This window comes from Lytechinus pictus, chromosome 2, assembly GCF_037042905.1.
Source record: "Lytechinus pictus isolate F3 Inbred chromosome 2, Lp3.0, whole genome shotgun sequence".
Lineage (NCBI taxonomy): Eukaryota > Metazoa > Echinodermata > Echinoidea > Temnopleuroida > Toxopneustidae > Lytechinus > Lytechinus pictus.
The window spans coordinates 14,750,798-14,778,246 of NC_087246.1; the positions used below are offsets into that span (position 1 = coordinate 14,750,798).

The following is a 27,449-nucleotide window of genomic DNA, read 5'->3' on the forward strand; positions in this document are numbered from 1 at the left end:
CAGGCCATGCACCCATGGGAACTTTGAAGACCAAAGGCAATATACTTTATTAAAGGTCAAGTCCATCCCAGAAAAATGTAGATTTGATTAAATAAAGAAAAATCAAACTAGCAAAACGCTGAAAATTTCATCAAAATCGGATGTAAAATAAGAAAGTTATGACATTTTAAAGTTCATTTATTTTTCACAAAACAGTGATATGCACAACTCAGTGACATACAAATGAGTCAGTCAATGATGTCCCTCATTCACTATTTCTTTTGTATTTTAGTGTTTGAATTATACAATATTTCATTTTTTTTACAGATTTGACAATAAGAACCAACTTGACAGAACCATATGATATTGAACAATGCTAATTCCACACGTTCAGGGAGGAATTAATCTTTGTTTCACTTGACGAATGGGAAGAAAATTATTTATTTGTTTATTTATATTTTATTCATTATATATATGTATATATATATAAACATATATACATAGATAGTTTATTTCTTTATTCTATCTTATTTTTTGTTCATAAAATGTACTTATAAAAGGGGCCTTCACCCTACAAGCTCTGCTTTTTAGTTGATCTCCTTCCCTTTCGATTTGGTATTATTGTATTATAAAAAATGATTTAAATGGTATATTTTGTAAATATGTATATTGTACTATCATTATAAACGTAAAAAGATTGAAAGAGAAAATAAATGCCATTGAATTGAATTAGTGTTATGATCAGACCAGTGTTTGTACTACTACGATTAATCACTTTGGATCACTTCTGATGCAAATTAGACGCCTTTCCACCACTTGGATTTTTCTGGACTTCAGTCATTTTGGATACTTCATGGAGATGCACTGTGTTGTAATAAAGAGTATTGCATCTTTTACACGAGAGGACTGTTTATCATAAAACAGTGATGCTTAGCGTCAATATTCCAAAATGTTAAGGTCATTGACCCTTTCTAGCTCTCCAGGGCTCAAAGGTCAAAGCTCATAACCCACAAAATTCTTTCTAAAATATCAGGATACCTTGAAAGTCAATATTGAATGATTCTGATTTCATTATTACTATTGTTATCATGAGCTAATGTTGCAAAACATAAATTTTCTGATATTTTGAGGTCATTGACCTTAAGGTCTTTGACATCTAGAGATCAGCGGAGGTCAAATCTGACTTGCATCCTAATTTTGAAATGAAGCATAATGGTAAGATATAACACTGATGAGAGTTCAATGCTTCAATCATAATCATAAACATAAAATATTTCATATTTCACATAATAAAATGCATAAAATACAAAAGAAACAGTGAGTGGATGACGTCATCGGTCTCCTCATTTGCATACCGACCAGGATGTACATATCACTATTTAGTGAAATTAAGTGAAACTTTAAAATGTCACAACTTTCTTATTTTACATCCGATTTTAATGAAACTTTCTGTGTTATGTTTGGTCGATTTTTCTCTTTTTATTCAAATCAACTCTTTGTTGGGGTGGACTTGTCCTTTAAAGAAATAATAATCAAATTTCCCTTTAAAAAGCTAATTTTGTTTGTTTGTTTTATTTTTATTTCGATGTTCAAAATGATACATCATCAAAAGTATTTACATCGTTTGCAATACATAATACATAACTTAGAACAAAAAAAAAAGATGTGAGCATATACTTCACTTTGACGAAAAAAATAATGATAGCTACTTGAAAAGTATACATGTCAGTAATTTTTAGTGTTTTTTATTTGAAACAAAAAATAAAGGACCAGTGTGGGCCAATTTTAATGCGATCCTGTACAAATGCGAATTACTCTCTTATAGATTGGAATTTTAGCAGATTGTGTTTGTTGATGAATTTATAAAGTCTGTTATATACTATTTTTCTAAGATAATTGGTATAGTTGGGAGAAGAGAAATGGGGCGATAATTACTAATTTCATGAGGATATCTTTTTTTTTTTATTGGATTGATTTTGGCGATTTTGAAAAAATCAGGAAAAACGCCTTGTGATAATGATTTATTAAAAATGTGACTATATACACTCTAAAAATAGTGGGTAAAAATGCTCCATGGAGGTAATGATGTAGCCAACATTGGGCATTTCTTTTGGGCATCTTTATTTATCCAGTGTGATAAAAACTTTTGCCCATTCTAAAGTAATTGCTGCTTATTTTTTTTTACCTAATACTGGACAATATGCTTCCGCATTGGGTTAAATACTGCCCCAAATTGGTTGGACGCATAATTACCCTCGTGCTGGTTAAAATTTTACCCAATATTTTTTACAGTGTAAGAGGATAAGCAATTGGGTGAATTATTTATCTTAAAAGATACATGCTAGTTCTATCATGCCCTTGAGATTTTTGAGCTGTTACTCACCGTGTAATATTGATAATATCAGTGGGGTCCGTAGGGTTCAAGAAAAAAAAAAGGATTAGGTTCTGGGAGATAATCGGTGAAATGCGCATATGGGCCATTAATTTTGCTTGAAAGTTCGGGTCGGATATTTGTGAAAAATGAAATAAATGAATATGCATGAAGCAGAGTCAATTTTAGAACCATTTAATGTAAGCGGGGGGTCTGTCTTTGTTCCCATTACCTCTTTGATGATTTTACAAGTTGCATTAGTGTAATTATCCTGGCATTGGGTAAAATACCGCCCCAAATTGGTTTGACACATTACCCTCGTGTGGCCAATATTTAAGCTGGCAAGCCCCCATCTGTACGGCAACTATAGTAAATTTAAATGCACAATACATTATAGTACATTCATGGTGTATCAGAAATTCAAGAGTGTGATAGGAAACAATAAGTTGCTTGTGGTCCTATATAGCTTTTCCAAGAGAGAGAGTGGGGAGGAGGGGGGGGGGGGAAGAAATCGATCAAAATGTGTATTTTGACTGAAATAGGGGTTTCACCTACCCCCCCCCCCCACACACACACACACACTATATGTGTGGTCTCTCATTGACTGTACGTGCGTTATAAATTACTCTGGAACCTTAGGATATACGTTTGGAGACAAGTTTTGATGATAATTATAGAAAATGAATTTAGAGTCAAAGTAGCGCTAGTTGTTTTGTTGTAACATAAATATTGCAAGTGGGCCTATTTTACAAGATTACACTTATATTTTCCATGGCAGATTTTGAGTAGCTGGACTTGAATTGGTACTGAACAAGGCTGCTCGTTTGTATTTGCTTCAATAAAGACACTGCTGAAATAAAGATGTGGTAAAATCAGGGGCGTAACAGCTAGGGGTCGGTTGCGGGAGGGGGGGGGGGGGGCAAGAGCCAAACATTTCCAGGTCATGAACAGGCAGTGGCGTAATGAGGCAACAATTTTGAGGGGGTCCAGATATTGTGTATCGGGCAGGATATGTTTTTTATTTAAAAAAACGTTACGAGAGAGCGAAGCGAGCTAGCAAAATTTTTGACATTTTTTAAAACAAAAATCAAATTTTGTGATAGATTTTTACAATATAATGAGAAAATACTATTATCTTGCACCCTTTTCCTTTTTCTGTACGCCACTGTGAACATGATTTTTTTTATGTTAGGGCATTAGGGCGAAGCTCTGTATGCGGCAGTAGCATAAGTGAGTAAAAAAAAAGAGGGACACAGTATGGCGGGTGTGGCAAAAAGTTGCCACACGAGCGAGCCAAAAAAAATTACCTTTTCATGATAATCTCACTTTGAATAAGATTTTGACATAATATATTTAGAAAATAACATCATATCTTACACTTTTCCTTTGCTTTTCTTTCCTTCCCCCCTTTTTTTTTGTTTTTGTTGTTGTTATTTTTGGATGTAGAACGTATACGCCATGCACTGCTAATTGGATGGGGTCCGGGCGGAGACCCGTAAGCCATTTTAAACCTTACAGATGACCGCTATTTAATCCCCGGGGGGGCCACTTCCATTCCCGAGTGGATACCATGCGCGACCATGGGGTCTCGAGATCCACCCTAAACACGTAATTTCCATATTCTGAAAATGCACCCCTTAACAAGTATTGGCGTGTGAAACCCTACCCTTTACAAGTATTGGAAACAAAACGATACTCTTGGCAAATATTCCCTGAAATGAACCCCTAAACAAGTACAGGAATGTTTTATTGTTACGGGTCCTTCGGCCGTCGGCTTTACCTTATTTGGTTTAGTACGACCAGTCCTTCTACACCTCGCGCAAATCGGACTCTAAACACGAAGTGTTGGGGCAAAATGGACATCCTTTATAAAACATTTTAATTTTGTTTTATCATTCCCGCAAATTCGACCCTAAACACGTAATTTTCCTAGCGAAATAGACACCCTTTTTTCATTATTTTTGTGTTTTTGACTCCCTTATCACGTTACGTACGTAACGTGCCCTATCGTGAAAAGGACATCCTTTTTACGTGTTTTTTTTGGTCGCGCATGGTATCCATTCGTCAATGTAAGTGGCCCCCCGGGATTTAATCAAATTGGGGTGTATATGTAAATAGTTTTTACACAAGACATTAATTCAACGCAGCTGCGTCATAAATCAGCAGCTAGAAGGGTCGTATAACGTATATAACAGGGGAATATGTCTAGCCCTTGGCTGCCTTTTTTGTCCTAATTGCACCCATTATTGTATAATATTTAGCAAGCTTATAATAGACTTCATACACAATGTTATATGCCATCCATCTTTCTTCCCGTTCTTTATTTCCACTCCTCGGCAGCCCGGTCGTGTTTTTAACTTCTTCTCTTTTTTCTATAGTCACTTTTCTTCATTTTCCAGATAAATTTTTGCCTCCTTCCATTCTCCCTTCATTTCATGCTTTTATTTGCTATTTTGTCATCTTTTTATTTATTTCCCTTTCTTCGCATTTGTTCTTTATCACAGTCATGTTCTTCTTTCCTTCCTTTTCTGGATTTCCTTCCGTTTTCCCTTTTTGTGTTTTTTCTAATTTTTTTTCCACCTTTCCCTTTCCCTCACCTTTTTTTCATTTTCTTCCCTTTCTTTCTTTCTTTCTTTATTTATTTTCCGGTTTTTTTTTAATTTCCCGGTGAAATCCACCAAGGGGGCAGTCGGCCTGCCCCCGCCTGTTACGCCACTGGGTAAAATGTTGTTAAAGGACAAGTCCATGCACTCCAACAAAAAGTTAATTTGAATAAAAAGAGAAAATCCAACAAGCATAAGACAATTTAATCAAAATCGGATCTAAAATAAGAAAGTTAATTATGACATTCTAAAGTTGCTCTTATTTTTCACAAAACATATGCACATACTGGTAGTTATGCATTAATGAGGAGACTGATGACATCATCCACTCACTATTTATTTTGTATTTTATTAATTCCTCCTTGAACATGTCGAATTACCATTGTCTAGTACTTCAGTCAAGTCGCTCCTTATTGTCAAATCTGTATAAAAAAAAATGAAGTGTTGTACAATTCAAACAATAAAACCAAAAGAAATAGTCAGTGAGGAACATCATCAACCGTCTCATTTGCATGTCATCAGGGGCGGCGGAGCGAAGTTGAAAAGGGTGGCACAGGGAAAAAGAGCACAATAAAAAGCATAATAATAAGATTATTAGCCAAGTGAAGAGGAAAATATACCAGATTGTGGGAAATTGACTGACTTGAGAATTAGACTAAACCAAGTAGCCTATAGTTTACCAAAACGACAGATCAGACCAAGACGATAGTAGACCCAATGGTGTTAATCCATAGTTCTCAAGCACAAATTTAAATTTGACACTAAAACCAAAACGATGTATAGATAAGAGTGAAGACTAGACTCTAATATAACTTGTCGTGTCAAATAGATCGAGCAAGCCACATTTACCCGGACACAGTGTACATTGTGAATCTAGTCTCACCACTTCAGACTCCATTATGCGCTATGCGAATTGCGAAATTGCGAATAGTCTGTGCCCGCAGACTAGTTAACCCATACATGTGATACATCTAAAGTGGTTAAGTGATTTGTGATGACCGTCTGTTGTGATTCTCCCAAAATTGCGCAAATAATGCAGCGCTATACCTTCTTTTACTGAATTGATTTAAGTACAGAAAAAGTTATATAAAAAAATTACTGCAAATTATGCTTGCGCAAATATTCACTAATGAATGATACGCGCCGTATAAGCTAAAACAACAACATGTTTTACATTAAATTTGAGAAGAGGTCGTCATGGTCGTGTGTTGCGACAATACGATTACGAATTGTTTTAATGGCAAGGACGTTTTAATTTTTAAGGACGTTATCTTTTGTTTGACCGTTTTGGAGCGATGATAATTGCATTGGTATTCAAAATTGGACAGTCGCTCATCGTTGGAGTGAATTGTTTTAATGGCAAGGACGTTTTAATGTTTAAGGACGTTTTCTTTTGCTTGACCGTTTTGGAGCGATGATAATTGCATTGGTATTCAAAATTGGACAGTCGCTCATCGTTGGAGTGAATTGTTTTAATGGCAAGGACGTTTTAATGTTTAAGGACGTTTTCTTTTGTTTGACCGTTTTGGGGCGATGATAATTGCATTGGTATTCAAAATTGGACAGTCGCTCATAGTTCTGCCATGATACACACCCACATTATAATCAAACATTTTTTTTTTCTCTCTTCTTATAACAACCTCACCCTTGTCTGAAGGAGAGCAGCAATAGACATTCTACTTTGATCGATGAACAAGCTTAGTCCTACAACATCGTTGGAGTGAACTAAACTAAACTAAACCGAACATTATAATTATAGGGGCCTATATATAAACTGGGTTCCAAAAGAAACTCATCGAACTTTCACCCACATAGAGTTTATATCACCTCACATCAATGGTTCCAGTATCCAAAGTAAAAACAAAAATGGCAATAGAATTAGAAAGACCGATAAAAATGTGATATGGGATTACTTCCCCGTATATTACATCTGTCTTCACTTGCATTTTTATTGATTGGCTCAATCACAAAGAAGCCACATGATTGACGTCAAAATTTTAAATGAATGGAGCACCGCCCCTTCCTCCTAGGGATGTCCCGGTATATTCTGAACTTTATTTAGCATGAGCATTTTGTGACTTTGGATTCTGAAACCATTTGATGTGAGGGGCTGCAGCATAAGTCCTGAACATAAGCTTTCAATCCTTACATAATATCAGAATCTTTTTTTATTTTGATCACACAATTATTCATTGTGAAGGTGAGCTTTTGACGCATGGCATCACGCATGTTAAAGATGAAAACATGACATACTAAACATGTACATGTAAGCATTGTCTATATAAGTCCAAGGTGATAGGATTATGGTTCAAAACTAGGTCTCCTTATCACATCTTTCAATATGATTATGTCAGGTATCGACAATAATCTTTGAAATTCGCGCAAGTTTGAATGGTTTTAGTTTTAATACTCACCACTAACATATGATAATAAGGCATGAATGTCAGTCGGCATTTCGAAAAAAATACATTCGCAATACATTTTTTATTATCCTTTTTTAACATAAATATATATACACGAAACTGTTATTTGAATATGCCTTTTCACTTGATCTATAAAAAAAACAATAGAAACTGCTGGTGGATTATGCAGTACATCGCACTTCTGATTAGGTCTACATTAATTGTTAAACCGTTTACTAATTAATATTTACATTTGCCCGTTTAATTCCAGAATTATTTCAGTCCACTTAAATTCTCATAGCATATAGACTGATTAGCTCAAGAACAAAAGAGTCAGAAAAAACGAAACGAAAACTGAAGGAAACACACAATGTAAAGAAAGGGAGGGAGAGAGATAGAGAGAGCTATAGGGGCAGTATAAGTGTAATATACACTATGTTTGGTCAATGAGGTAGCCATACAGTTACGAGTTTAAGTACGGTTGGTCATGATCTTTAGCTAGAATTTGTCGATCCTTTTCCAAATCCCAAGACTATAGCTGGTAGTGGTCAGGCATTGTGAAAATACTCATTGATTGCACTTTCTCACAAATATTTAGACTTATAATTACGGTATGGGTAAATTGTCTATTTGAAATAACTCATTTAACTTAGGGGGAGACGCATACAATTTTTTTGAAGAAATTCTAAAGCGAAGGAGCGAAGTGACCGAGCTTGTCATGGGAGCGTTTTTTGCATTTTCTACAGTGGAATTGAAGGATTTACACTTTTTGTGATTTCAAGAAAAAAATAAGTAAAAAGTGTAAGTTTTCAAAATTTCGGGGATGGGAATTTCTCACTGTTTTGCCTCTCCTAACATTATTTCTTATACTTTGATCTCACGATATCCGCAATAAACTGGAACATAGTCAAAATTACAATTTTTTTTTAAGTGATTGACATTCTATTTTCAGTCGTGATTTGTATCAAATAATGTTTTTTCCTCCTTTTTAGAAAATATATAATATTCTTAAGTGTTATATTGTTTGCTAGAAAGTACCGTTTCCAACACCGCATCGGACTCTTTATGATCAGTGTTTTATAAAAAATTAAATAAGGTTATATCATTGTCCGAAAAAGTCTGCTCGTAAATTTTGCTGGTTCCTAAGTCTTGTTACGCATTAGAAACAATAGCTTAGGCGATTGGAAAGGGGCAAATTACGGACCTCGAAAACGCCCCTCTTGTTGAAAAATACCCCTTCAAGCCATCGCAAGCCCCCCCCCTCCCATTTCTAAACGACTGTAGCAAAAGTTTACATGACCTTGATTACAAAAACATTAAAGCTTACTTCATAACTGCTTGTAAAATGTTAATTGATTCGCCTAAAATTAAGTTTCCCAGATAAAAAATAAGACTACCCGAGACATATCAACATCTTGGGGCGTATGGGTGTGTTGAGATGTAAAAGGATCCTATCTGTATAATGCCGCTGGTGTATAGATTGTAGGCTTGGAGCCCCGACCCCTCCACCCCAAAGATAAGGGTTTCGAGAAAAGGGGAAAAAATGGAAGATGAGAAATGTGATTCCATTTTCGATTATTATTTCAAAATTTGTTTCGAAATTAAGTTTTCATTACAAATTCACTCGCTCGCTTTGGTTCCTCACGACTTTGTTTTCTAAAAAAAATATGTATGATAATAATAAACAGTTTTTGTATAGCGCGTATCATAATGACGTATGACATCAGCGGCTCTAACCATGGAGGTAAAAAAAGGATGGACTGACAACGAAATGCAAAATATAGCTTCCACCTGAAGTACAAAAGAATACACGGATGCGATGAAGCCTTTGGTGGCGACATGTGATGCTAAAAGTTCATGCCTCTGAGAAGTGAATTTTGTCCATCAGGGGCCGCGAAAGCGGAAGGGGGGGGGGGGGGCTTCAGCCCCCCACGTTTTTCCCAAACCGTTATGTACATAAACGTAAAAATTACCATTTGATTGTGATTTTTGCAGATGTGCCAGGGACAGCAAAAAGTAAATTAACATTGCAATAGCATATTTCATTTTGTAACTGGTCAGTAAGTTCGCAGTTAGGCAGGAATCTTTTGTCCAAAATTGAACAGTAAAAAAAATCAAATGAAGCATATAGGGCCTATTAGTGACATATTTCATTTTCGCGGCATCAAAATGGCGTTAAAGTGATTGTATTGGATATGGTTCTCCATCTCTTCAAACTCCTTGCTCTCACAATTGCATAGGTTGTACTGTTAGTTTATTGTTTGCTTTATACAAAATAATGTTGAAATGTAATCACTTTCTTTATTAGGCGATTTGATGATATTTTCATTAAATTGATTTAATTTTCCCTATATATTTAAAAATTGAATCCTTGTCGGGCTGGACTGACCTTTACATATTTTCAAAGAGCAGTCCCGGAGAGCAGTATGCCTCAGGAGAAAGAGTGCTGCATACGAGTTAAGGAAGGTCAAGGCTAAAATTGGGCTAATAGCACGAGCCCGTCTGGGTCAATGTCCGGTCAGTGTCAATAAATGTTTTTCTAACTCCTAACTCCCATCTGATATACGAGAATGTACGTGCATATGTGGAAAGGAAAATGGGCACTAGTTAACGTATAAAACTGGTATTTCTAAAATGAAAGGAGGACAATTTGTAAGAGGCGATTCTTCTTGGGTTAACAGGAACACATTTAGCAGGGGCCGCGGAAGCGGGGGGCTGGGCTTTTTTCCAAAACCGTGTACAAAAACTTTAAAATGACCATAGGATTGTGATTTTTTGCACGGTCTGCCCCCCCCCCACTTTTGGCTCAGCCCCCCCCCCCCCCACTTTGAAAACCGTTCCGCGGCCCCTGTTTAGTGCTTCAATAGGAGGGGTCACTGTGGACCACGCACCCCGGTGGAAAATCGCCCGCCTGCCTTAATGGAGACCTAGGAACTACACACTCGAATGGGACACTGGATCCAAATCAATTAATGATAAACAATCCTCTCTTCAGATCTACGAATTGCTTGAATCAAGCAATACAGACCATGAGACCTAGCTAGATTTATTTGCTCAAACAAAATTACTATCAAGCCGAAAAGAAATCAACACATCGCCGCGAATCACTCATATTACCTTCAGAGCGCGCGGCAATTTGACGATGGTTTTGTGATAGCCTCACGCACGGATCCAGATATTCATCACATTATTCGATGTGAGATCAAAATTGGGGCGAATCGCACATCAGGGGTACTTCTGCTTCAGACGCCGCGACGAATACAAGCCATTAGAGAGCTAATTAAGATTCGTCAATATATCTTTCAGGCACGATGGCAAAAGTGGTGAATGGAGGCAAAATGGACAAATTCGTAAATGGAAAGACAACTACCGAAGACAAATCTCTTCTGAAGAAGATATACCAATCCATTGAACAGGAGACATCAACTCCGATAGAAACGAAGATCATAGGTAAATATTCGTTTACCGCGATTGATTTTATAGGTGTAGGCCTGTATCACTTAGGTGCCTTTCAAATGTATATTATTCAATTTTTAAGATCAGGCAAGTTTTTACAAGCATTGCTTTTTTGCTTCAGGCCAATTCATCAAATACAGTACGTGTGTGCACTATTGACTTTATCTCTGCAGACAATACTGTATTGCTTATAAAACCATTCCGTCTGGAAAACGGGGTGCTGGATTTGCTGAACAGCACCCCTTGGAAATTCGGTTGGTATCATCATGGACCATACGGTCCGTGGTTGGGGGAGGGGTTTACCAAAATTCACCTTCATCCGGGAGGGAACCCCCTTTATAGTTTTATTTTCTCTGTATAAAAACAATAACGTCCATTCGAGAATGAATAAACGCTTTCATTTGATGTTTAAGCCTGCTTTGTTCACTAAAGGATCTTGTTATGGTAAATAGTAAATCAATTTTAAGGAATTGTTTTTATGACACAGAATGGGAATGTAACTAAGGGCCTTTTCACACGTGAATCTTAAATCATCTTGCCGCCCTTTCACACGGTAAAAAATAGTAATTTGAATGATGATTCCAGTAAAAATAAGGCTAATGACGATTCAAGATTCACGTGTGACCATTGTAATGATGATCATTAGCGTTCGTGATTCTGAATATGTTCTAGTGTGGTTTCACACGTGCTAAATATTCGTCATTATATAGCCGTATTTTTCACTGGAATCATTCAATTTACGATTTTTACCGTGTGAAAGGGCGGCATATCATTTTGACTGACTGGAATTTGTGCAGTTTGGAAACCCAGTTTATGGAGCTTTCCCGGGAAAGATCTTCTTTTGTGCGAAATAATAGCGCGGGTATTTGGCTTTCGTTTCCATCACCCCAAATTCCTGATCATTTCGTTTTTTATACATAATAATAATAATAACGTTTTATTTACCCAGGGTAGCTACTTCAATTAGGAAAACTGCTCTACCAGCGGGCCCTGCATAACATAATATTATTACACTTCTTTAATCTAAATGCTGAGCGCCTAGCAAGAAGGCAGAAGGTCCCATTTTTATCAGTCTTTGGTATGACTCGGCCGAGGATCGAACCCACAACCTCCCGTTCATGAGGCGGACGCTCACCACTGAGCCACCATGTCCGGTTAACATATACATGTAGCTTTCTGCGACTACCCTTTTCCTCCTCTGTAAATTGTACCCCAATTTAAGACTATAAAATTTTATTTTGTTACAGTTTACTAGCTACTTTGGAGGGTTTTGCTAGAATATTCAGTATTTCTAATCCTCACACTGTCAAAAAACCCTTTAAAATAGTTTCCCCAATGTTGAATAGGTGCGCAAGTAAAAAAAAAATCACATTTTTGGTAGTGAATAAAATATAATTTGATCCGAAATTCTTTAAAATGGCTGGATTTTGATTGTTTCCTGTATCCAGACGGTTTGTTTAAACGCCATCAATATCCCAAAACTTGGAATAGAATCCCCTCGCAGACCCGCATTCTCCTTAAAGTGTGCTGAATTGGCTGGAATGAAATTGAATACACACAAAAAAATTGTAATTCAAATTGAACAATAATTACCGTATTCATTCCAATAACCTAACTAATACGTAAACAGCCAATTGTTTTTCTCGATTTTTTCTATTGTACAAAATCATCCATGTCTTTATATGCATGTGTTATTAGTAACCCCAGACACAGATACCAAATGTAAATGTAATTGTTCCCAACTCCAACTGGTACGGTTGAGCTAATTAAATATATTAGTAGGTCAATATGTAATGCATAATGCATAACATGTTTTGTCTGGTTTGTAATAGGATTGCAATATTTTTGACGTCTGTTCATAAATGTATTTGTATAGGAAAAGCTATGAATGGTTTTTGTCATTTTTTTTGTCCTCGTTTCAATACGGAATTCAAAAGAGAACTCAGAGCCCAGGGGCCACTTCAATTGACGAGTGGGTACCAGGCGCGACCAAATTAGAAACGCGTAAAAAGGATCTCTTTTTCATGATTGGGCACGTTACGTAGGTAACGTAACAAGGGTGTCAATGCACTAATACCCCTTTCACAAACCCATCCTCCAATTATCCGCCTAATACCCCTTTCATAAACCCAATAAAACCCAATTATGCGGCTAATAGCAGCATAATTTGGTCGTAAAATCAGAGGAGGACAAGAGTTATCCGCATTATTCTAATTCTGCTATTATCCGCATAATAGCGGCATCGGGACAATATTTTGAGTTTATGAACGTATTTCCAAATAATGCGGATAATTGCCATGGTGCGGTCACAAGGTCACCCTTTTCCAACACAACCGCATCGGAGGGGGCGTGTCCAGTTGTCATGACGATTATCCGCCTTTTTATTGAATTATTCGCATTACTCTTAGGCGGCTAATTGGAGGATAGGTTTTATTGGGTTTATGAAAGGGGTATAAGAGTAACGCGGATAATTCAATAAAAATTGCATTCACAAACTCCAAAAATAATACGCACTATTTTTTTACGAGCACCCGACCTGAAAAAGGCGGATAATTGTCATGGCAACTGCACACGCCCCCTCCGATGCATGGGGTTGTGTTGGAAAAGGGTGACCTTTGTGACCGCACCATGGCAATTATCCGCATTACTTTGGAAATGCGTTCATGAAGTAAAAATCTGGTCCCGATGCCGCTATTATGCGGATAATTGCAGCATCGAAATAATGCGGATAACTCTGGTCCCGCTCCGATTTTACGACCAAATTATGCGGATATTATCCGCATAATTCGGTTTATGAAAGGGGTATTAGATACTGAAAAAGTGTATATATTTCGCTAGGAAAGCTTCGTGTTTACGGTCAAATTTACGAGGGTGTAAAAAGATTAAAATGCTTTATAAAGGATGTACTTTTTGCCCCAATACTAAATGTTTAGAGTCAGATTTGAGCGAGGTGTGGGAGGGAGGGCAGTACTAAACCCAATGCAAGTAAATGTAAAGCCGCCGTCCGTGATCGTCCGTGACACAACAAGTAAAATATCGCTGTACTGGCTTGTTTAGGGGGTCAATCCAGGGAATACTTGTCAAAGGTACCGTTTTGTTTTTAACTTGTTAAGGGTATGGTTTCACACGCCAATACATAATTGTTAAGGGGTGCATTTTTCAGAATATAGAAAATACTTGTTTAGGGTGCTTTTCGAAACCCCATGGTCGCGCCTGGTATCTATTCGTCAATGGAAGTGGCACCGGGTCTTATAGAGTCAGCTATTCATGCTATTGGACAAATTCGAAGAAAAGTTGTTTTTAAAATGCTAATTTACGGCAAAGCTGGCTTTGCGAGGTCACTACTTCGCATTAAGCATGAAATGATTAGATTGAATCTTTTAGAGCGCATCAGATCGAGTAGGCAGCAGTTACCATGACAACACAGCGGGTAACACTGTCGTCACTGTTTCCAAACTGGGGCTTGTTCAGATGATGTCATGTGATTAGAAGCGGTCTGTTTTGTTGTTGATTACTGTAAACCTTTTTTATAAAGAAGAGAAATTAGTTGAAGAGAATGGAGGACAACGAAGGGAGCTAAATGCGATCCCGTTCCACTATTCCGCTCTCGACACGATTTGAACAGTATCAAATTCATTTATAATTGAAGTTTATTCCTGCATTGATTGTATGTATAGAAGCACTAACGTACTAGCATGTTCAGCTAACATGCCAAATAAATCTCTTCAACTAATTTCTCTTCTTAAAAAAAGTTCATAGTATTCAACAACGAAACAGACCCATCTCTACTGACCCATCTGTAAAACAAACTGAGTCCTCAGCATATAAAGATATTTTGGCTTCATCATCCAAATAAGGAATACCCTTTATTAGATTGTTTTGACGCACAGAACGTGCCATAATCTCAATGACCAATAGAAAAAGGTAGAAATAAATTGGGCAAAATGCCTCTTTTCATATAAAAAATGAAGTTGTTGAGAGCGATGTCTGAATTTTTTTAGGGGGTGAAATAAAAAATTGTGGCAAACACTGTCAAAGGCCTCAATATCCATATTGATATTAGAAGAATACTATTTAAAGATTAGTGGGAAGCTTTCAATAAATATGAATTATGTAGTAAAGTCGGTTGGCAATCCTCGGAAAATTTAGGTATTTCCCGTCCAGTTGCTAAATACCGGGTAAAATTTGTAAATGCTGGGATGTGGGAAATGCTAGAATATGATTGAGAAACACCTGGGCTGATTACCTGAAAATATTCAAGAAGAATGTTCCCTGCATTTCACACTATTTTCCATTTTTATATTAAAAAAAACATTATTTACCACCAATATTTACACTCCGGCCAACCCCGCAGGCTTAATGTAACAAAAATGATGCATAATAAACAAATATCGATGTGGTCAGTGATGTCGTTTATATTTGTCGCAATCGAAACTGGGAGCTGTGTAGAATGTTGATAATAATCAATCATTGATAATGTGGTAGTCTTTTATATAATTTATTACAATATCATATACGTGAATTATATTTTGCTTCAAGCATTTTGCACTCTAGATGTTATCAAAGACGTTATAGGTTTCAAAGGAAAGAGCGAAATTTATGCATGAATAGATAAGATAGTCGGTATCCCTGATGTACTCCTCTTCCAAACACACACGCACGCAGTAATCTCCCTGTATTATAAAACACATCAATCCGACACCATGATAATCATGAGATGTGACAGAAGAATAACTTTAGGGCTCATAATTTTGGATTCGAGCAAAATGCAACTGGGATCAGATCATTATGCCCAGACAAAGATTATTGCCGAGATAGCATTTTAAAACACTGGGCTTCTTGATTTGACGGGTCTATATTTTCACATTTATTCTGTTTAAAAGGAACCTTAAAAGATAAGAATAGAGGTAATGATAATGCTCTCGAGGAGGCAAATTTATGTATGTATGTATGTATATAATATACTCAATTTTGAAGGATGATATATTTTTTTGTTACTGAGGTATAAAAAATGAAACTGATATCATTGAAAAGATTAATTATTCCTCTTTACAATGATTGGCCATTTGCTGTGATTATTAAAGTGATTGGTTAACATTGATTTGACTTTAAAAAAATCTGAGCTAGAAGGTCACACTTGTCACCTGTTTATTTTATTTATTTTATTTTATTTGTCTTCTTTACCCAGGGTAGCCTGATCAGTGGTTTAGACACTGTTGTCAACCAGGGCCCTGCACAATACATATATACATAAAACAATCAAAAGAACACATATTATACAACACATTAAAAGTCAACATTGTTACACTGTAATACGAAGAGAGAAAAATGATTTGAGTTCTTGAGAAAGGAACCAGTATTGGAAATTGACAGGAAAACAAGGAAAAATTAATAAGTATGTATTTTCATTATTATAGGTTTCTACGTTTTCATACTTATAAATTTATCAATTTAGTGACAATGCAAGGGTAAATCTAGAAATCAATCTAACATACAAAAAAAAAAAAAAAAAACACTGAAAGAACTATGAGTGTATACGTATCGGATACAAGTTACTTATACTTCAAAAAAAGATACATTACACTTATACTACAGAGTGGTTATTACTTATCAATATACATTCGACTACATCATATTATTTTAGTTAATTAACAATTATATACATTTATTTTACACAGCGTATGAAATATTGCGTATGATATGAGTAATGAAGATTCAATAGTGACTGCATGTTACATGATAATATAATATTACATAAGATTGCTATTCAAATGATTTACACTCCCTGGCAAGCTAACAACTGCATAAACAAGTAATTACAATCCCCCATGAGTTTTTACTAATCTCCAGTATAAGGTGGTGAATGCTTCTTTGGTTGCTGCATTTTTAAGTGCTGAAGGAAGTCCGTTCCACAAGAGTGACCCTTCATGAGAAAAGCTTTTTTTCCCCATCTGCGTTTTGACCATAGGTACCAGCAAGCCTTGTGAGGTGGCACCCCTCGTACTGTGAGTGTGGACACTATTACTCTTAGTAAACATATCAGAAATATATTTAGGACCCTCTCCATTCAGGGCATTATACATTAATTTACATTTGTTGAATTTCCATCTTTGTTCAATGTTTACCCATTTCAGTTGTGACAATACCTCAACAGTAGGTGTCATAAAATTGCATCTAAGGACAAGTCTTGCCATTTTCTTATGCTGGGCAATGAGAACATTCTTCACGTGTTGTGAACAGTTTGCCCAGGAAGGACTGCAGTAGTCAAAATGAGGTGTTATCAATGCATTAGCTAGGAGTTTGGCACTATCGATAGTTAAGTACTTTCTTAGTCTACTTAATACGTGAGCCAATCTTTTTGCTCATCTCATCAACTTGTTTTTGCCAGGTGAGTGACTCGTCCAACCACGTGCCCAGGTATTTGAAATTTGGAACTCTTTCAAGGGCATGATTATCGACTTGCACATTTAAGGGATTAGCATTTTTCAGTTTGTTTGAGGTACCAAATAACATGAATTTCGACTTTTCAGGGTTTAGTGTAAGTCGATTTAATATTAGCCATTGACTTATTCTCTGAAGATCAGCATTGATTTCTGTTTCAATTTCTTCAGTGCATTTAGCACTGTACATTAATGCAGTATCATCAGCATAGAGCATGATCTTACATTTCTTAAGTACATTGGGCATGTCATTAACCATTATAGTGAACAGGAGGGGCCCCAAGATTGAGCCTTGAGGCACTCCTGTTTGTACTTTTTTCAATTCAGATGAAGATGTTTTTACAGAAGTACACTGCGAACGATATTTCAGGTAGTTTTCAAACCAATTATACTCCGTTCCAAGAATTCCATACATGGTAAGTTTGTGAAGCAATAGATCATGGTCGACTGAGTCAAATGCCTTCTTGAGGTCTAAAAACACAACTCCCGTGAGTCGACCCTGATCCATTTGCTTGTACAGGTGATCACTCAAATAGGTAAGAACCGTGCTTGTTGAGTGGTTCTTCCGAAATCCAGACTGTTCACTAGCAAATAAACTATGTTCCAAAATGTAGTCTTGAACCTGGGTATGGACTAGTCTTTCGAATATTTTCATAACCACAGGGATGACAAATATAGGTCTATAGTTATTAGGGTCATGTGTCTCACCCCCCTTGTGAATGGGAGTAACTTTAGCATGTTTCCATTCATCGGGGATAAATCCAGATGTGTCTGTGATATGTTACAAAAATGAAGCCCAGAAAAAAATTTTTATTTAGTGCTTCAAAAATTGAAATATAAAGTGACCGAAAACGCCATCTTAATTTCATCCCATACACTTATGTGTACTATTTAGGCGTCTATAAGACGCCTATTTACAAAATCGGGGTTTGCCTTGTAGTTTTAGCTTTTCATTCTCAATAATGGTTGTTTTCAGGGTTTATTAGTTCTAATACATGCACTGGTACACATGTTTCATCTTGGTTTGAGAATTTTTTAAATCGGCTGCTCACAAAGTTAAACAATACCTTCAAGTGAAATGTTGCAAAATGCATTGTTTTCTAACCAGACTCTCCATTTCTATAGAAATTTGACCATGCAGGCGGGTGACAGTGAATGTTTGGCTAAAGTGTCAGTAGTGAATGGTGCTTTGATAAAAATTCAGTATCAATGAAACTAACATCTCATCTTTTTATTTTAATTCAAAATCCTAAAACTTTTTGAAATGACAAGGTATTATTCCAAACACATGAAATCCATTGCGCATATGAGATTACACAATGTGTGGATTTTCAGGCATCAATGCGTCAAACTCATTCAAACTCGGTCCATCCTCGAACCAATTATGGAAATTTGTTTTTGGAAAGAACAATTTTTTTGCAACATTAATTTTCATTTTTGACATTGCTGCGTATTCATCATGTCTGCGCATTCCATGATAACATTATCATAACAAAAAATATATGTATATATATATATATATATATGTATATAAATGTGTGAAGTTATAGCAGAGCTATCTACCCTTTGGGAAAATTGGTGATGCCGAAAAATGTCTCTGCCGGGAATCGAACCCGGACCCCCAGCTTTGAACGCCGGTGCCTTAACCACTAGACCACAGAGACGGGTTAGTGGCTAGGGCGACCCCGATCCGAGCTATCTACCCTTTGGAAAAATTGGTGATGCCGAAAAAATGTCTCTGCCACCAATTTTTCCAAAGGGTAGATAGCTCTGGGGAACCTTGATTTAAGCTATACCCCTACCATTGTTCTCTCTCTCTCTCTTTATATATATATATATATATATATATATATGTATATATATATATATATATATATATATACATATAATTGAGAGGATGTTATATGTAGATACAGCGGGAATAAAGCAATCGACGTAGCCGGGGTCTAGTTCATCAAGTTAATAATAGAAAGCACCTCGCAATGTATAGGTCCTTGCTTTTCACAATTATATATATATATATATATATATATATATATATATATTATGCCGAAGCAGACTATGTACAAATATGGGGGTGGGTGCGTGTTTGTGTGTGTGTATATAGTACGTCCCAGAACCCCCAAAATGCGAAACCGAGAACTATTGATAATTTATCATAATTTAATCGCAAAAACAATAGACACATTACCTATATACCATTGCAAAGCTTAAGGCTATCATGCATGAATAAGTAAAAGCAATTTGAAGAAAGGATGAAAGTGACTTGTCGGCAGCCAGCCGACGGCTAGCCTGTTAAATTATTGAAATTATAAAGCACTGTTTTATATTAGCAGAACTTTACTTTTTTTAATACTATTTTCGGTGATTTCTCTAATGCTCTTTCTTTATTTCTTTCTCTCCCTCTCTGTCTCCCCTCTCTCTCTCTCTCTCTCTCTCTCTAGCGGCGTGCTATCTTCTCTCCCTCTTTCGAAAATCGTGATGCTCACAATGATACAAACATGAATTCGATGTCATATGTTATGACTTAGCTTGCAAGTTGTTTTTAATTGAGAATAAAGAGCAAAATTGGTTTAAATGAACACATGCATTCACAACACACATATTTTGTAATGTCAAAGAGCAAATTACAAAGGAAGGCAAATTACAGCAATCATGAGCCCCTCTGAATTTGAAAAAGAATAATAAAACAACAATTGACCATTTTGTAAGTTGATGATTATAATGGGAACGCAGGAAATACACATGTCGAGTGCTCTGTAATCTCTTCGTGACCCCCCTCAAAGACCAAGAGCAGAGCAAAATGCAAATGAGAGCTTTGACTTGGAACACTATTCCCTGCTTGAACCTATGTAAACAAGTTTATGAAAAAATGAAAAGAAGGCTATTTTGAATTTGGCTACTTTATTATTTTTATTTCGAGACATAAGCTAAGTCTTCATGAGATCGTCAGTCAATTACGCACACAATGTATCATTTTTCGGAGTATTGAATAGTATAATTTTATTATGTTCGTCTTCCCTAATATAACCTCGTTTCAATTCATTGGTCATGCCGGTACTTGATGAGTGCATAGATAAGTATGTGAGCATGTTATCTTTATGTAAAACATGCTTCGTTTGAACTGTATATCAACAGCTTTAGTGGATTCTGTCCAAGAATCTTCTATGGACCAATGGGACCAAAGTATTGACTTGGGGATTCTTTTCAAAACACATTTAATTAAAATACATTATTCTATTACTTACTTCTCATAAGTTAACACGAGTCAAATGACATATTTAAATGAGTGACATGATACATGTCCGTGTCAATCCACCCCTCCACAATGTGTCATCCCCCATGACCAAGAAAAAAACGCATAAGAAAGGGAAACAAAAACAAAAGGGGAAAGTGTGAAATATAGTATTTTCTGCATATATGATGTCAATTTTTTTTTTAAATTCAAAAGTTGCATTTTTTCGCTCGTTTAGCTCGCTTGCAGCTTTTTAAAACTTTTGTTCCATCCGCCATAAATGACCCCTCAAAACATTTGGCTCATAACTCTTCTGACACATGCCATGTTTCACACGCACAGGTGTGTCACATAGACAAATAGGGATATATTATCATGTCATAAACATATATTTATGAGACACACAAGGGTTGTCATGCTTTATAACTTATCTACTATGAGTTTGCCCGTGGGACATGTTGATTTCGTTTTCATTGAATTTATATATAAATATATATATATAGGCCTATTGCTATGGAAAAACCTCTTATGATTCACAAAGGGAATACCATCAATAACATAACAATAAGATACTTGACAAACACGAAACGGGCCAAAAATATACAATGAATACTAGTTCTTTTTGTTCGTATCAATGATTTATGTTTAATTTGTATGGTTTGGAATTGACAAAATAAAGTGACGGATTAGCATTATTAATAATATACATATGCTAACACTCTAAGATGAGATATTGAGAATTTCTATTGTTCTGATATTCGTCGACGAAGAAACGGATTGGGAGAAAATCCTGTCGTTCTCCACTCCAAACATACGCGAACAAACAAATACAAATCTGCGCGCCATATTTTGCATTATAGAATTAATAGTTTCAAGTTGTATGAAATAAAATAGCAGACGAATAATACCAGGTTTATGACAAATGAACCCACGTTGTTGTTCATATTTGAATTCCAGAAAATGGCGACTGGGATAATTATAAATAGATATTTGTAGGTTCCCGACGTAGATTATTTCAGAAAGCGATCATAATGAGCATCTTGATTTTATGGATCCTGTATTGTCGCATTTACTTTGTCTGTTCGTAGCTTCATGGTTGAAGGGAAAACTTGCAAAATATATTATTGTAGCGACTGTCATAATGAGGCAAACAAATGAATTAGAGTTTTAAAATATATGGCTTCATATAGCCACTGCAGCTGCATGGCAGTATTATACACTGTGTTTAATCTAAATCAGCTAGTGGGTATACCCCACCCCTCTTTCTTTCTTTCTTTCCCCTCTTTCTTCCCCCTCTCTCATTCTGTCTTCTCGTCTCCCCCTCTCTCTATTACACACACATGCACGCACCCCACACACTCTCTTCAGTCCTCTCTCTTTTCCTTTCTTCATCATCTTTTTTCCATTCCTTCTTCACCTATCCCTCTGTCAATCTCCTCATTCGATCCATTCTCTATACCCTCCTATCTCTTCCAATGCTGCTTATATCCCCATTCCTTAATGGTCAATTTATCTAATCTCAATAATCAACTCATCTACTAGTTCAATGATTAACCCATATTTCATAATTTCTAAAGTATAGACCTTCCTTCTTCGTCATCCATACATGAAACTGTCACAATACTCCGATACAGCTGCATCACATCACGATCAGAAGGCAAAAAGCAGTAGAATATAATTATTATCGACATCGTCTTGGGTTTCGTTTCGAAACTTATAGGTTTCATTGTTTATAATAATTCATTTGTGGTCTTAAGTCAGTGTTACTTTTTTGTTTAATGGGGGTTTTTAGAGGGCTACTAGAGTTTTCTATTTGTACATTTGTTTTTCACTTGGCAAATATTCATTTTTAGGAGAGACGATGTACATGTATTGATTTGAAAAAAAGTTTCTTACAAATTGTTTTGAATCATTGATTTTTTTTTCAAACAGATGTATTATAACATAAAGTTCTCGTTGGTACCAATATTGCAAAATAGGTCTTATTCAGCTAAAATCAATTAATGGAAGTTTTTGGAGATAACAAATAAAAACGGCAACATACAAGGAAAAACAAATATTGTTTGATTTGAGTAACTGGTGCATGGTGGTCCAATTTCAAGTATTTGATCAATGCAGTGAATTGTAATGTAAAGTGCAAAATGGCAGTTCCAAAAATCCTGTGGAAAAAAGTATTTTTTATAAGGAAGATTTTACTGCAATGCGTCTACTTAGACCAGGGAATTAAAGTTACTCGTCCGTCAAAATGATACCTGATAGAGGTTTAGTTGAGCATGACTTAAAAATAATACTTATTAATTTATATTCGAGTACAATATTAACTGATAACGCATCATTGTGCATTTGCTGTTAAATGCCATGTGTGAGTCGGCGCTTGTAAACATGATTCGGCTCACTAACTCTTCAACGATGACAACCTATAATGGGTTTTTTTCGGTGTTATTATATCGCCATTTTCGTATTAATTTTACAGGCAAAGTCCCGACGTGGTTGAAGGGAAATCTCTTGCGCAATGGACCGGGCAAATTTGAGATTGGCGAGGATCGCGTGGATCATTTCTTCGATGGCCTCTCTTTTCTTCATCGATTTATCATTGAGGAAGGAGGAAAGGTTAAATACCAGGGGCGCTTTCTTAGGGTATGTATCTATAAAGAAACATTCGAAATAAGATTTTTTTTTAAATCTAAATTAAGGGTTTATGCTAATGCGATCTCACATCTTGAAAATTGACGAGGAGTTAAATGGGTAGCACTCTCTGGTTCAAGTTGATTGAAATTTGATAAAAACCCACATAAGGAAATGGAATGGAGGTGATAGCGACCCAAACAGGTATGATAGTTGACTCACATACAATTTTAAAAATGGGGATGGTGAAGGTAAATTAGCAGTTCATCTACTGCCAACTCGTCCACTCACCACATGGTCTACTCCCATTTAGTCTAATGCCATTCCGTCCATCAAAATTTCGTCTAACAACTATTTGGTCCAATAACCATTTGGTTCAATCATCACTTCGTATAATCACCTTTTCGTCTATGACCATTTCGTCTCATAACCATTTGGTCTAATATCCATTTCATTTTTAATTTAAATTTTTACAAAAATTCAAATCGATCCATACAAAGTAATATTCTGTACTTCCTTTACTTTTAAAGCCAGGAAAAAGAAAATAGCAAAAATGATACGGCCCCGGGCCGTCTTACAAAGAGTTGCAATAGATTAAGATTAAACTCAAATTGTGATGGACTCAATAATTTGAGATTAATATTTAGCTTACTTTTGATTGGAATCTATATCTCTTTGACAGAGAGTCACGTGACCACTCGAAATATTTCAGACAAAATTAAAGACTCGGCTTTTAAGTCCAGTATGTTCGTGCAAACAGTCTGGTAATGTTATCTGCATTATGTTTAATTAATCGACCACTCATTCTCACGAGGTCATGGGTTTGTCTGATTATGTTATCAGCTTTATTTATCTATGGCTATAATCTACTGATGTGACGGGTTTGTCTCATCGCATAGACCAGCCCCATTTACCCACATGCAAATGCCCTAATGTTAATGGACTGCTAACATGGCTAACTAAACATAACGCAAATCGTGACTTCCCCTAAATCGTATTGACGTAACTGGGGACGTAACAATGGTAACTTACCGTAACTAGGGTTTTTGAGCAACTGTTACTAACTTATTGACTTGATATTCTATTCGATAATATGCCGGGTGTACTCTAATTTACTAGTATGCAAGTTTCCATGGCATTCCATGCTTGTGCAAACGTGAGTTCAAAAGGAATCCAGTCAGCGTCCTATCTCAGAGTATACCCTTAACAAGAATTTTTAATGCTTTCTCCACCCTAAACAATGCCTCAAATTTTATATTTTCATATGATAAGGGGAATATTATGTACCATACCATCTACCATGCATGCAAGGTAGAAAACCTTTATACAGTCTAGGCGAGGGGTGCTAAAAAAACTAGCAACTTTTGCTCAGAAAATGCTAAAAGCATTAAACTTGGCAAAATCATTCTTCACCTCATACTGATCATTTTCAGGGGGGTGCCAAAATTAACAACACTTTCCTTAGCAAAGGTTGCTAGGTAACAAAATTACCCTATCAACAAGCATTTTGAGGGCAGCTACTACCCTGGAAACCCACTATCTCTTTTTTGCTACCCCAGAAATAAACCAAATCAACTTTATCAATTTTAATGGATGTCCATGAGGCTCAACCAAGATGACCCCCCAAAAAATGATAATAATGAATAAATAAAAAAATAAAACAAAAATTGCCCGAAGAACACTCGCTTCGAGATGACTGCCAAATAAGTATTTTCCTTTTGAATACATGTACACTATTGCAACATAAAAATCAGAGGTGAAATCCGAGCCGAGCAGTGAGGGATATTATATTGAATTGAAAATTCCAAATTTCGGGGGCATCCACACATCAACTTTTATGTATATGGGGTGAATAAGTTATGTTATCATCTATTACATTTGGTTGTGACAGCGAAGGCCTATATCATGATATTTTTTCGAAGGCTGTTTTAACGGTTTTAAGTGTGACATAAACTACTAAATTTCAGGTGTAAAATAAGTCAAACATTATTTTAAAAGGCAGACATAATGGGTGTTGCAAGAAACTTGCGATCAATTGCAAGTCTATTTTGGGTCCCTTAATCAATCACAGTCATGTCTTGTAGTTAATTGCAAATTAGTGATTGATTGCTAATCTGCTCCTTGGAACAAGAAGTTTAATCTGATTTGCTACAGCTAACATTGATCTATCAGTTGTACAATTGCAACAGGATATTTGCAATTGATCGCAAATATTTTCTTGCAACACCCCGATAGTGTGTGAGGCAACATTTTAAGAAAGCTGCGAGCGAACGAAGCGCGGCAGAGCAAAATTTTAGACCTTTCTCATACAAAATCTAATTTTGCAATAGGTTTTGACAGAATATTCAGATATAATGATATCATATTTCATCCTTCTCCCTTTACTTTTCTTTCGTTTTCGTCGGCGGCGAAAACGGCGACGATGGCGGCGGCGGTGGTGGCGATCGCATGGGCGTCGTCAACATTGAAATCTTATATTAACCAAGGTTAAGTTTTTAATGTCATCATGACTTAGGAAGTATATGGACTATTTGATGAAATTTTGACATACATGACAAGAGTAAACAGGTATCACTGAAGTTCCTCCCTGAGAGTTAGGTCAAATGATCAAGGTCAAAGATCATTTTGGGTCAATGAATTTTGACCATGTTTGGGGAATCAACATCGACATGTTAACCTTTAGGTTAAGTTTTTGAAATGCTATCATAGATTTCGTAGTTTATAGATGACATAAGGGAAATCAAGTATGACTGATGTCTTGCGCGGATTTCAGGTCACAATCATGATCAAGGTCAAATGTCATTGGGGATCGATAAAATAAGTCTTTTATTATCATATTAATGGTGTTTTTTGTGAATAATTATTCATCTCTTCAAAGTCAGCACTACCGTTATATTGAATGACGTAATAAAGACAAGACTGCCAGAGGCGTTCCACTTGTTTCCTTGTTTTCTTGTTCGTGACTTTTTGGGGGTCCATCCCCACCCCCCCCCCCCCCCCCATCTGCACGCCAGTGTCATCAGTTTTTCATTACAAGATTCACTTGACTGGGGTACGTCTTTAGCTTGTACAAACTATATCCCCCTCCCCAAAGGTGCTTGTTGCGAAGAAAACAAGAAATATAACTGAAGGTGATTAATACCCCCGCCGAATGCCGTTACCACGGTAATAATGTTGTTTCCATAACATTTGGGAAAAGAATCTTGCATGTCTTTACCCCAAGATGAATATGAGTGACAACTTCCATGAGCACTGGCTAAAAACTGTGGAAGTAGTTTGATCCGCAATTAGTTTTCCTGGCTCTATTTTTGTATCATGATTACCATGGCAACATAATTTCTGAGAAATGCGAAAAATTTATACACATCTTAAGCTTTATCTGTTTATAGCTCAAGACCTATGAGTGTGCCAAATTTCGTGAGCATATATAGGTTGTAAAGTGAAGTAGTTCCATCCGCAAGATGTTTACACATTAATTGTTTTAACTTAGCCGTTACCATGGCAACACAGTTCCAAAATAGTGTGTATAGGAAATATGAAGTTACAAATGCCAAAACGGATTATAACTATTGAATATTGTTGGTCCATAGCCATCATATGTAATGAAAATGTGTTTCCTAGCAACCGTTGCTATACTAATTCGAGTTCATTTTGGCACCGCCCCTGAAATTTTCTAGAGGGATATTCTGATCACGTGTGCCAAGTTTCATGCTTTAAGCACAATCTGACAATTTTTCACCCCTCGCCTAGTCGCCTACACTAATACATTTGTTCCTGATTCGGCAATTTTGATACAATTTTTACTGCGCACATCGCTCGGCCGTTACGAGCTTGATATCCACCCCATAATGGCACCCCCTCCCATGGCCCCTCCCTCATCCAAAGGGATTTGTTCCCGAGGATTCAGTCTTCCAATTTAACACCTCTTATCGATCATTAAAAAAAATAAGAATGCAAACCAATAATGGAAAATAAAGGGAATTTCTTTTTTGTTGTTTGCAGAGTGATATCTATGAGAAGGCATTGAAGCATCAGCGGTTGACCTTTAACGGTTTCGGGACACCAGCCCGTCATCCAGACCCCTGCAAGACCCTCTTCCAACGGATATTCTCCTACTTCAAGGTGGAACTTCCTGATAACTGCAACGTGAACTGGCTGAAAGTTGGCGATGAATACTACACTATGACCGAGACTCCGCTCATCAAGAAAATGAATGTTGATAAGCTCGATGTCCTTGATACTGTAAGTTCATTGCACTTTTGTGTTAGAATTCATTTCAGTCACAAGACTCAATGTTTATGAAGCTGAATAATGAAAAGACAATGAGTAGGGTTTATT

At 36.3% G+C, this 27,449-nt stretch overlaps 1 protein-coding gene across 1 annotated transcript in view; it reads left to right on the forward strand.

Annotated features, from left to right (window-relative positions):
- The first annotated feature begins 10,666 nt into the window (after window positions 1-10,666).
- LOC129275072 (beta,beta-carotene 15,15'-dioxygenase-like) overlaps window positions 10,667-27,449 on the forward strand; it is a 52,607-nt gene continuing 35,824 nt past the window's right edge. Inside the window, exons 1-3 of the mRNA XM_054911851.2 lie at window positions 10,667-10,805; window positions 22,960-23,123; window positions 27,114-27,353. Coding sequence (XP_054767826.1) covers window positions 10,667-10,805; window positions 22,960-23,123; window positions 27,114-27,353 — 543 coding nt within the window. The remainder of the gene's footprint in view (window positions 10,806-22,959; window positions 23,124-27,113; window positions 27,354-27,449) is intronic.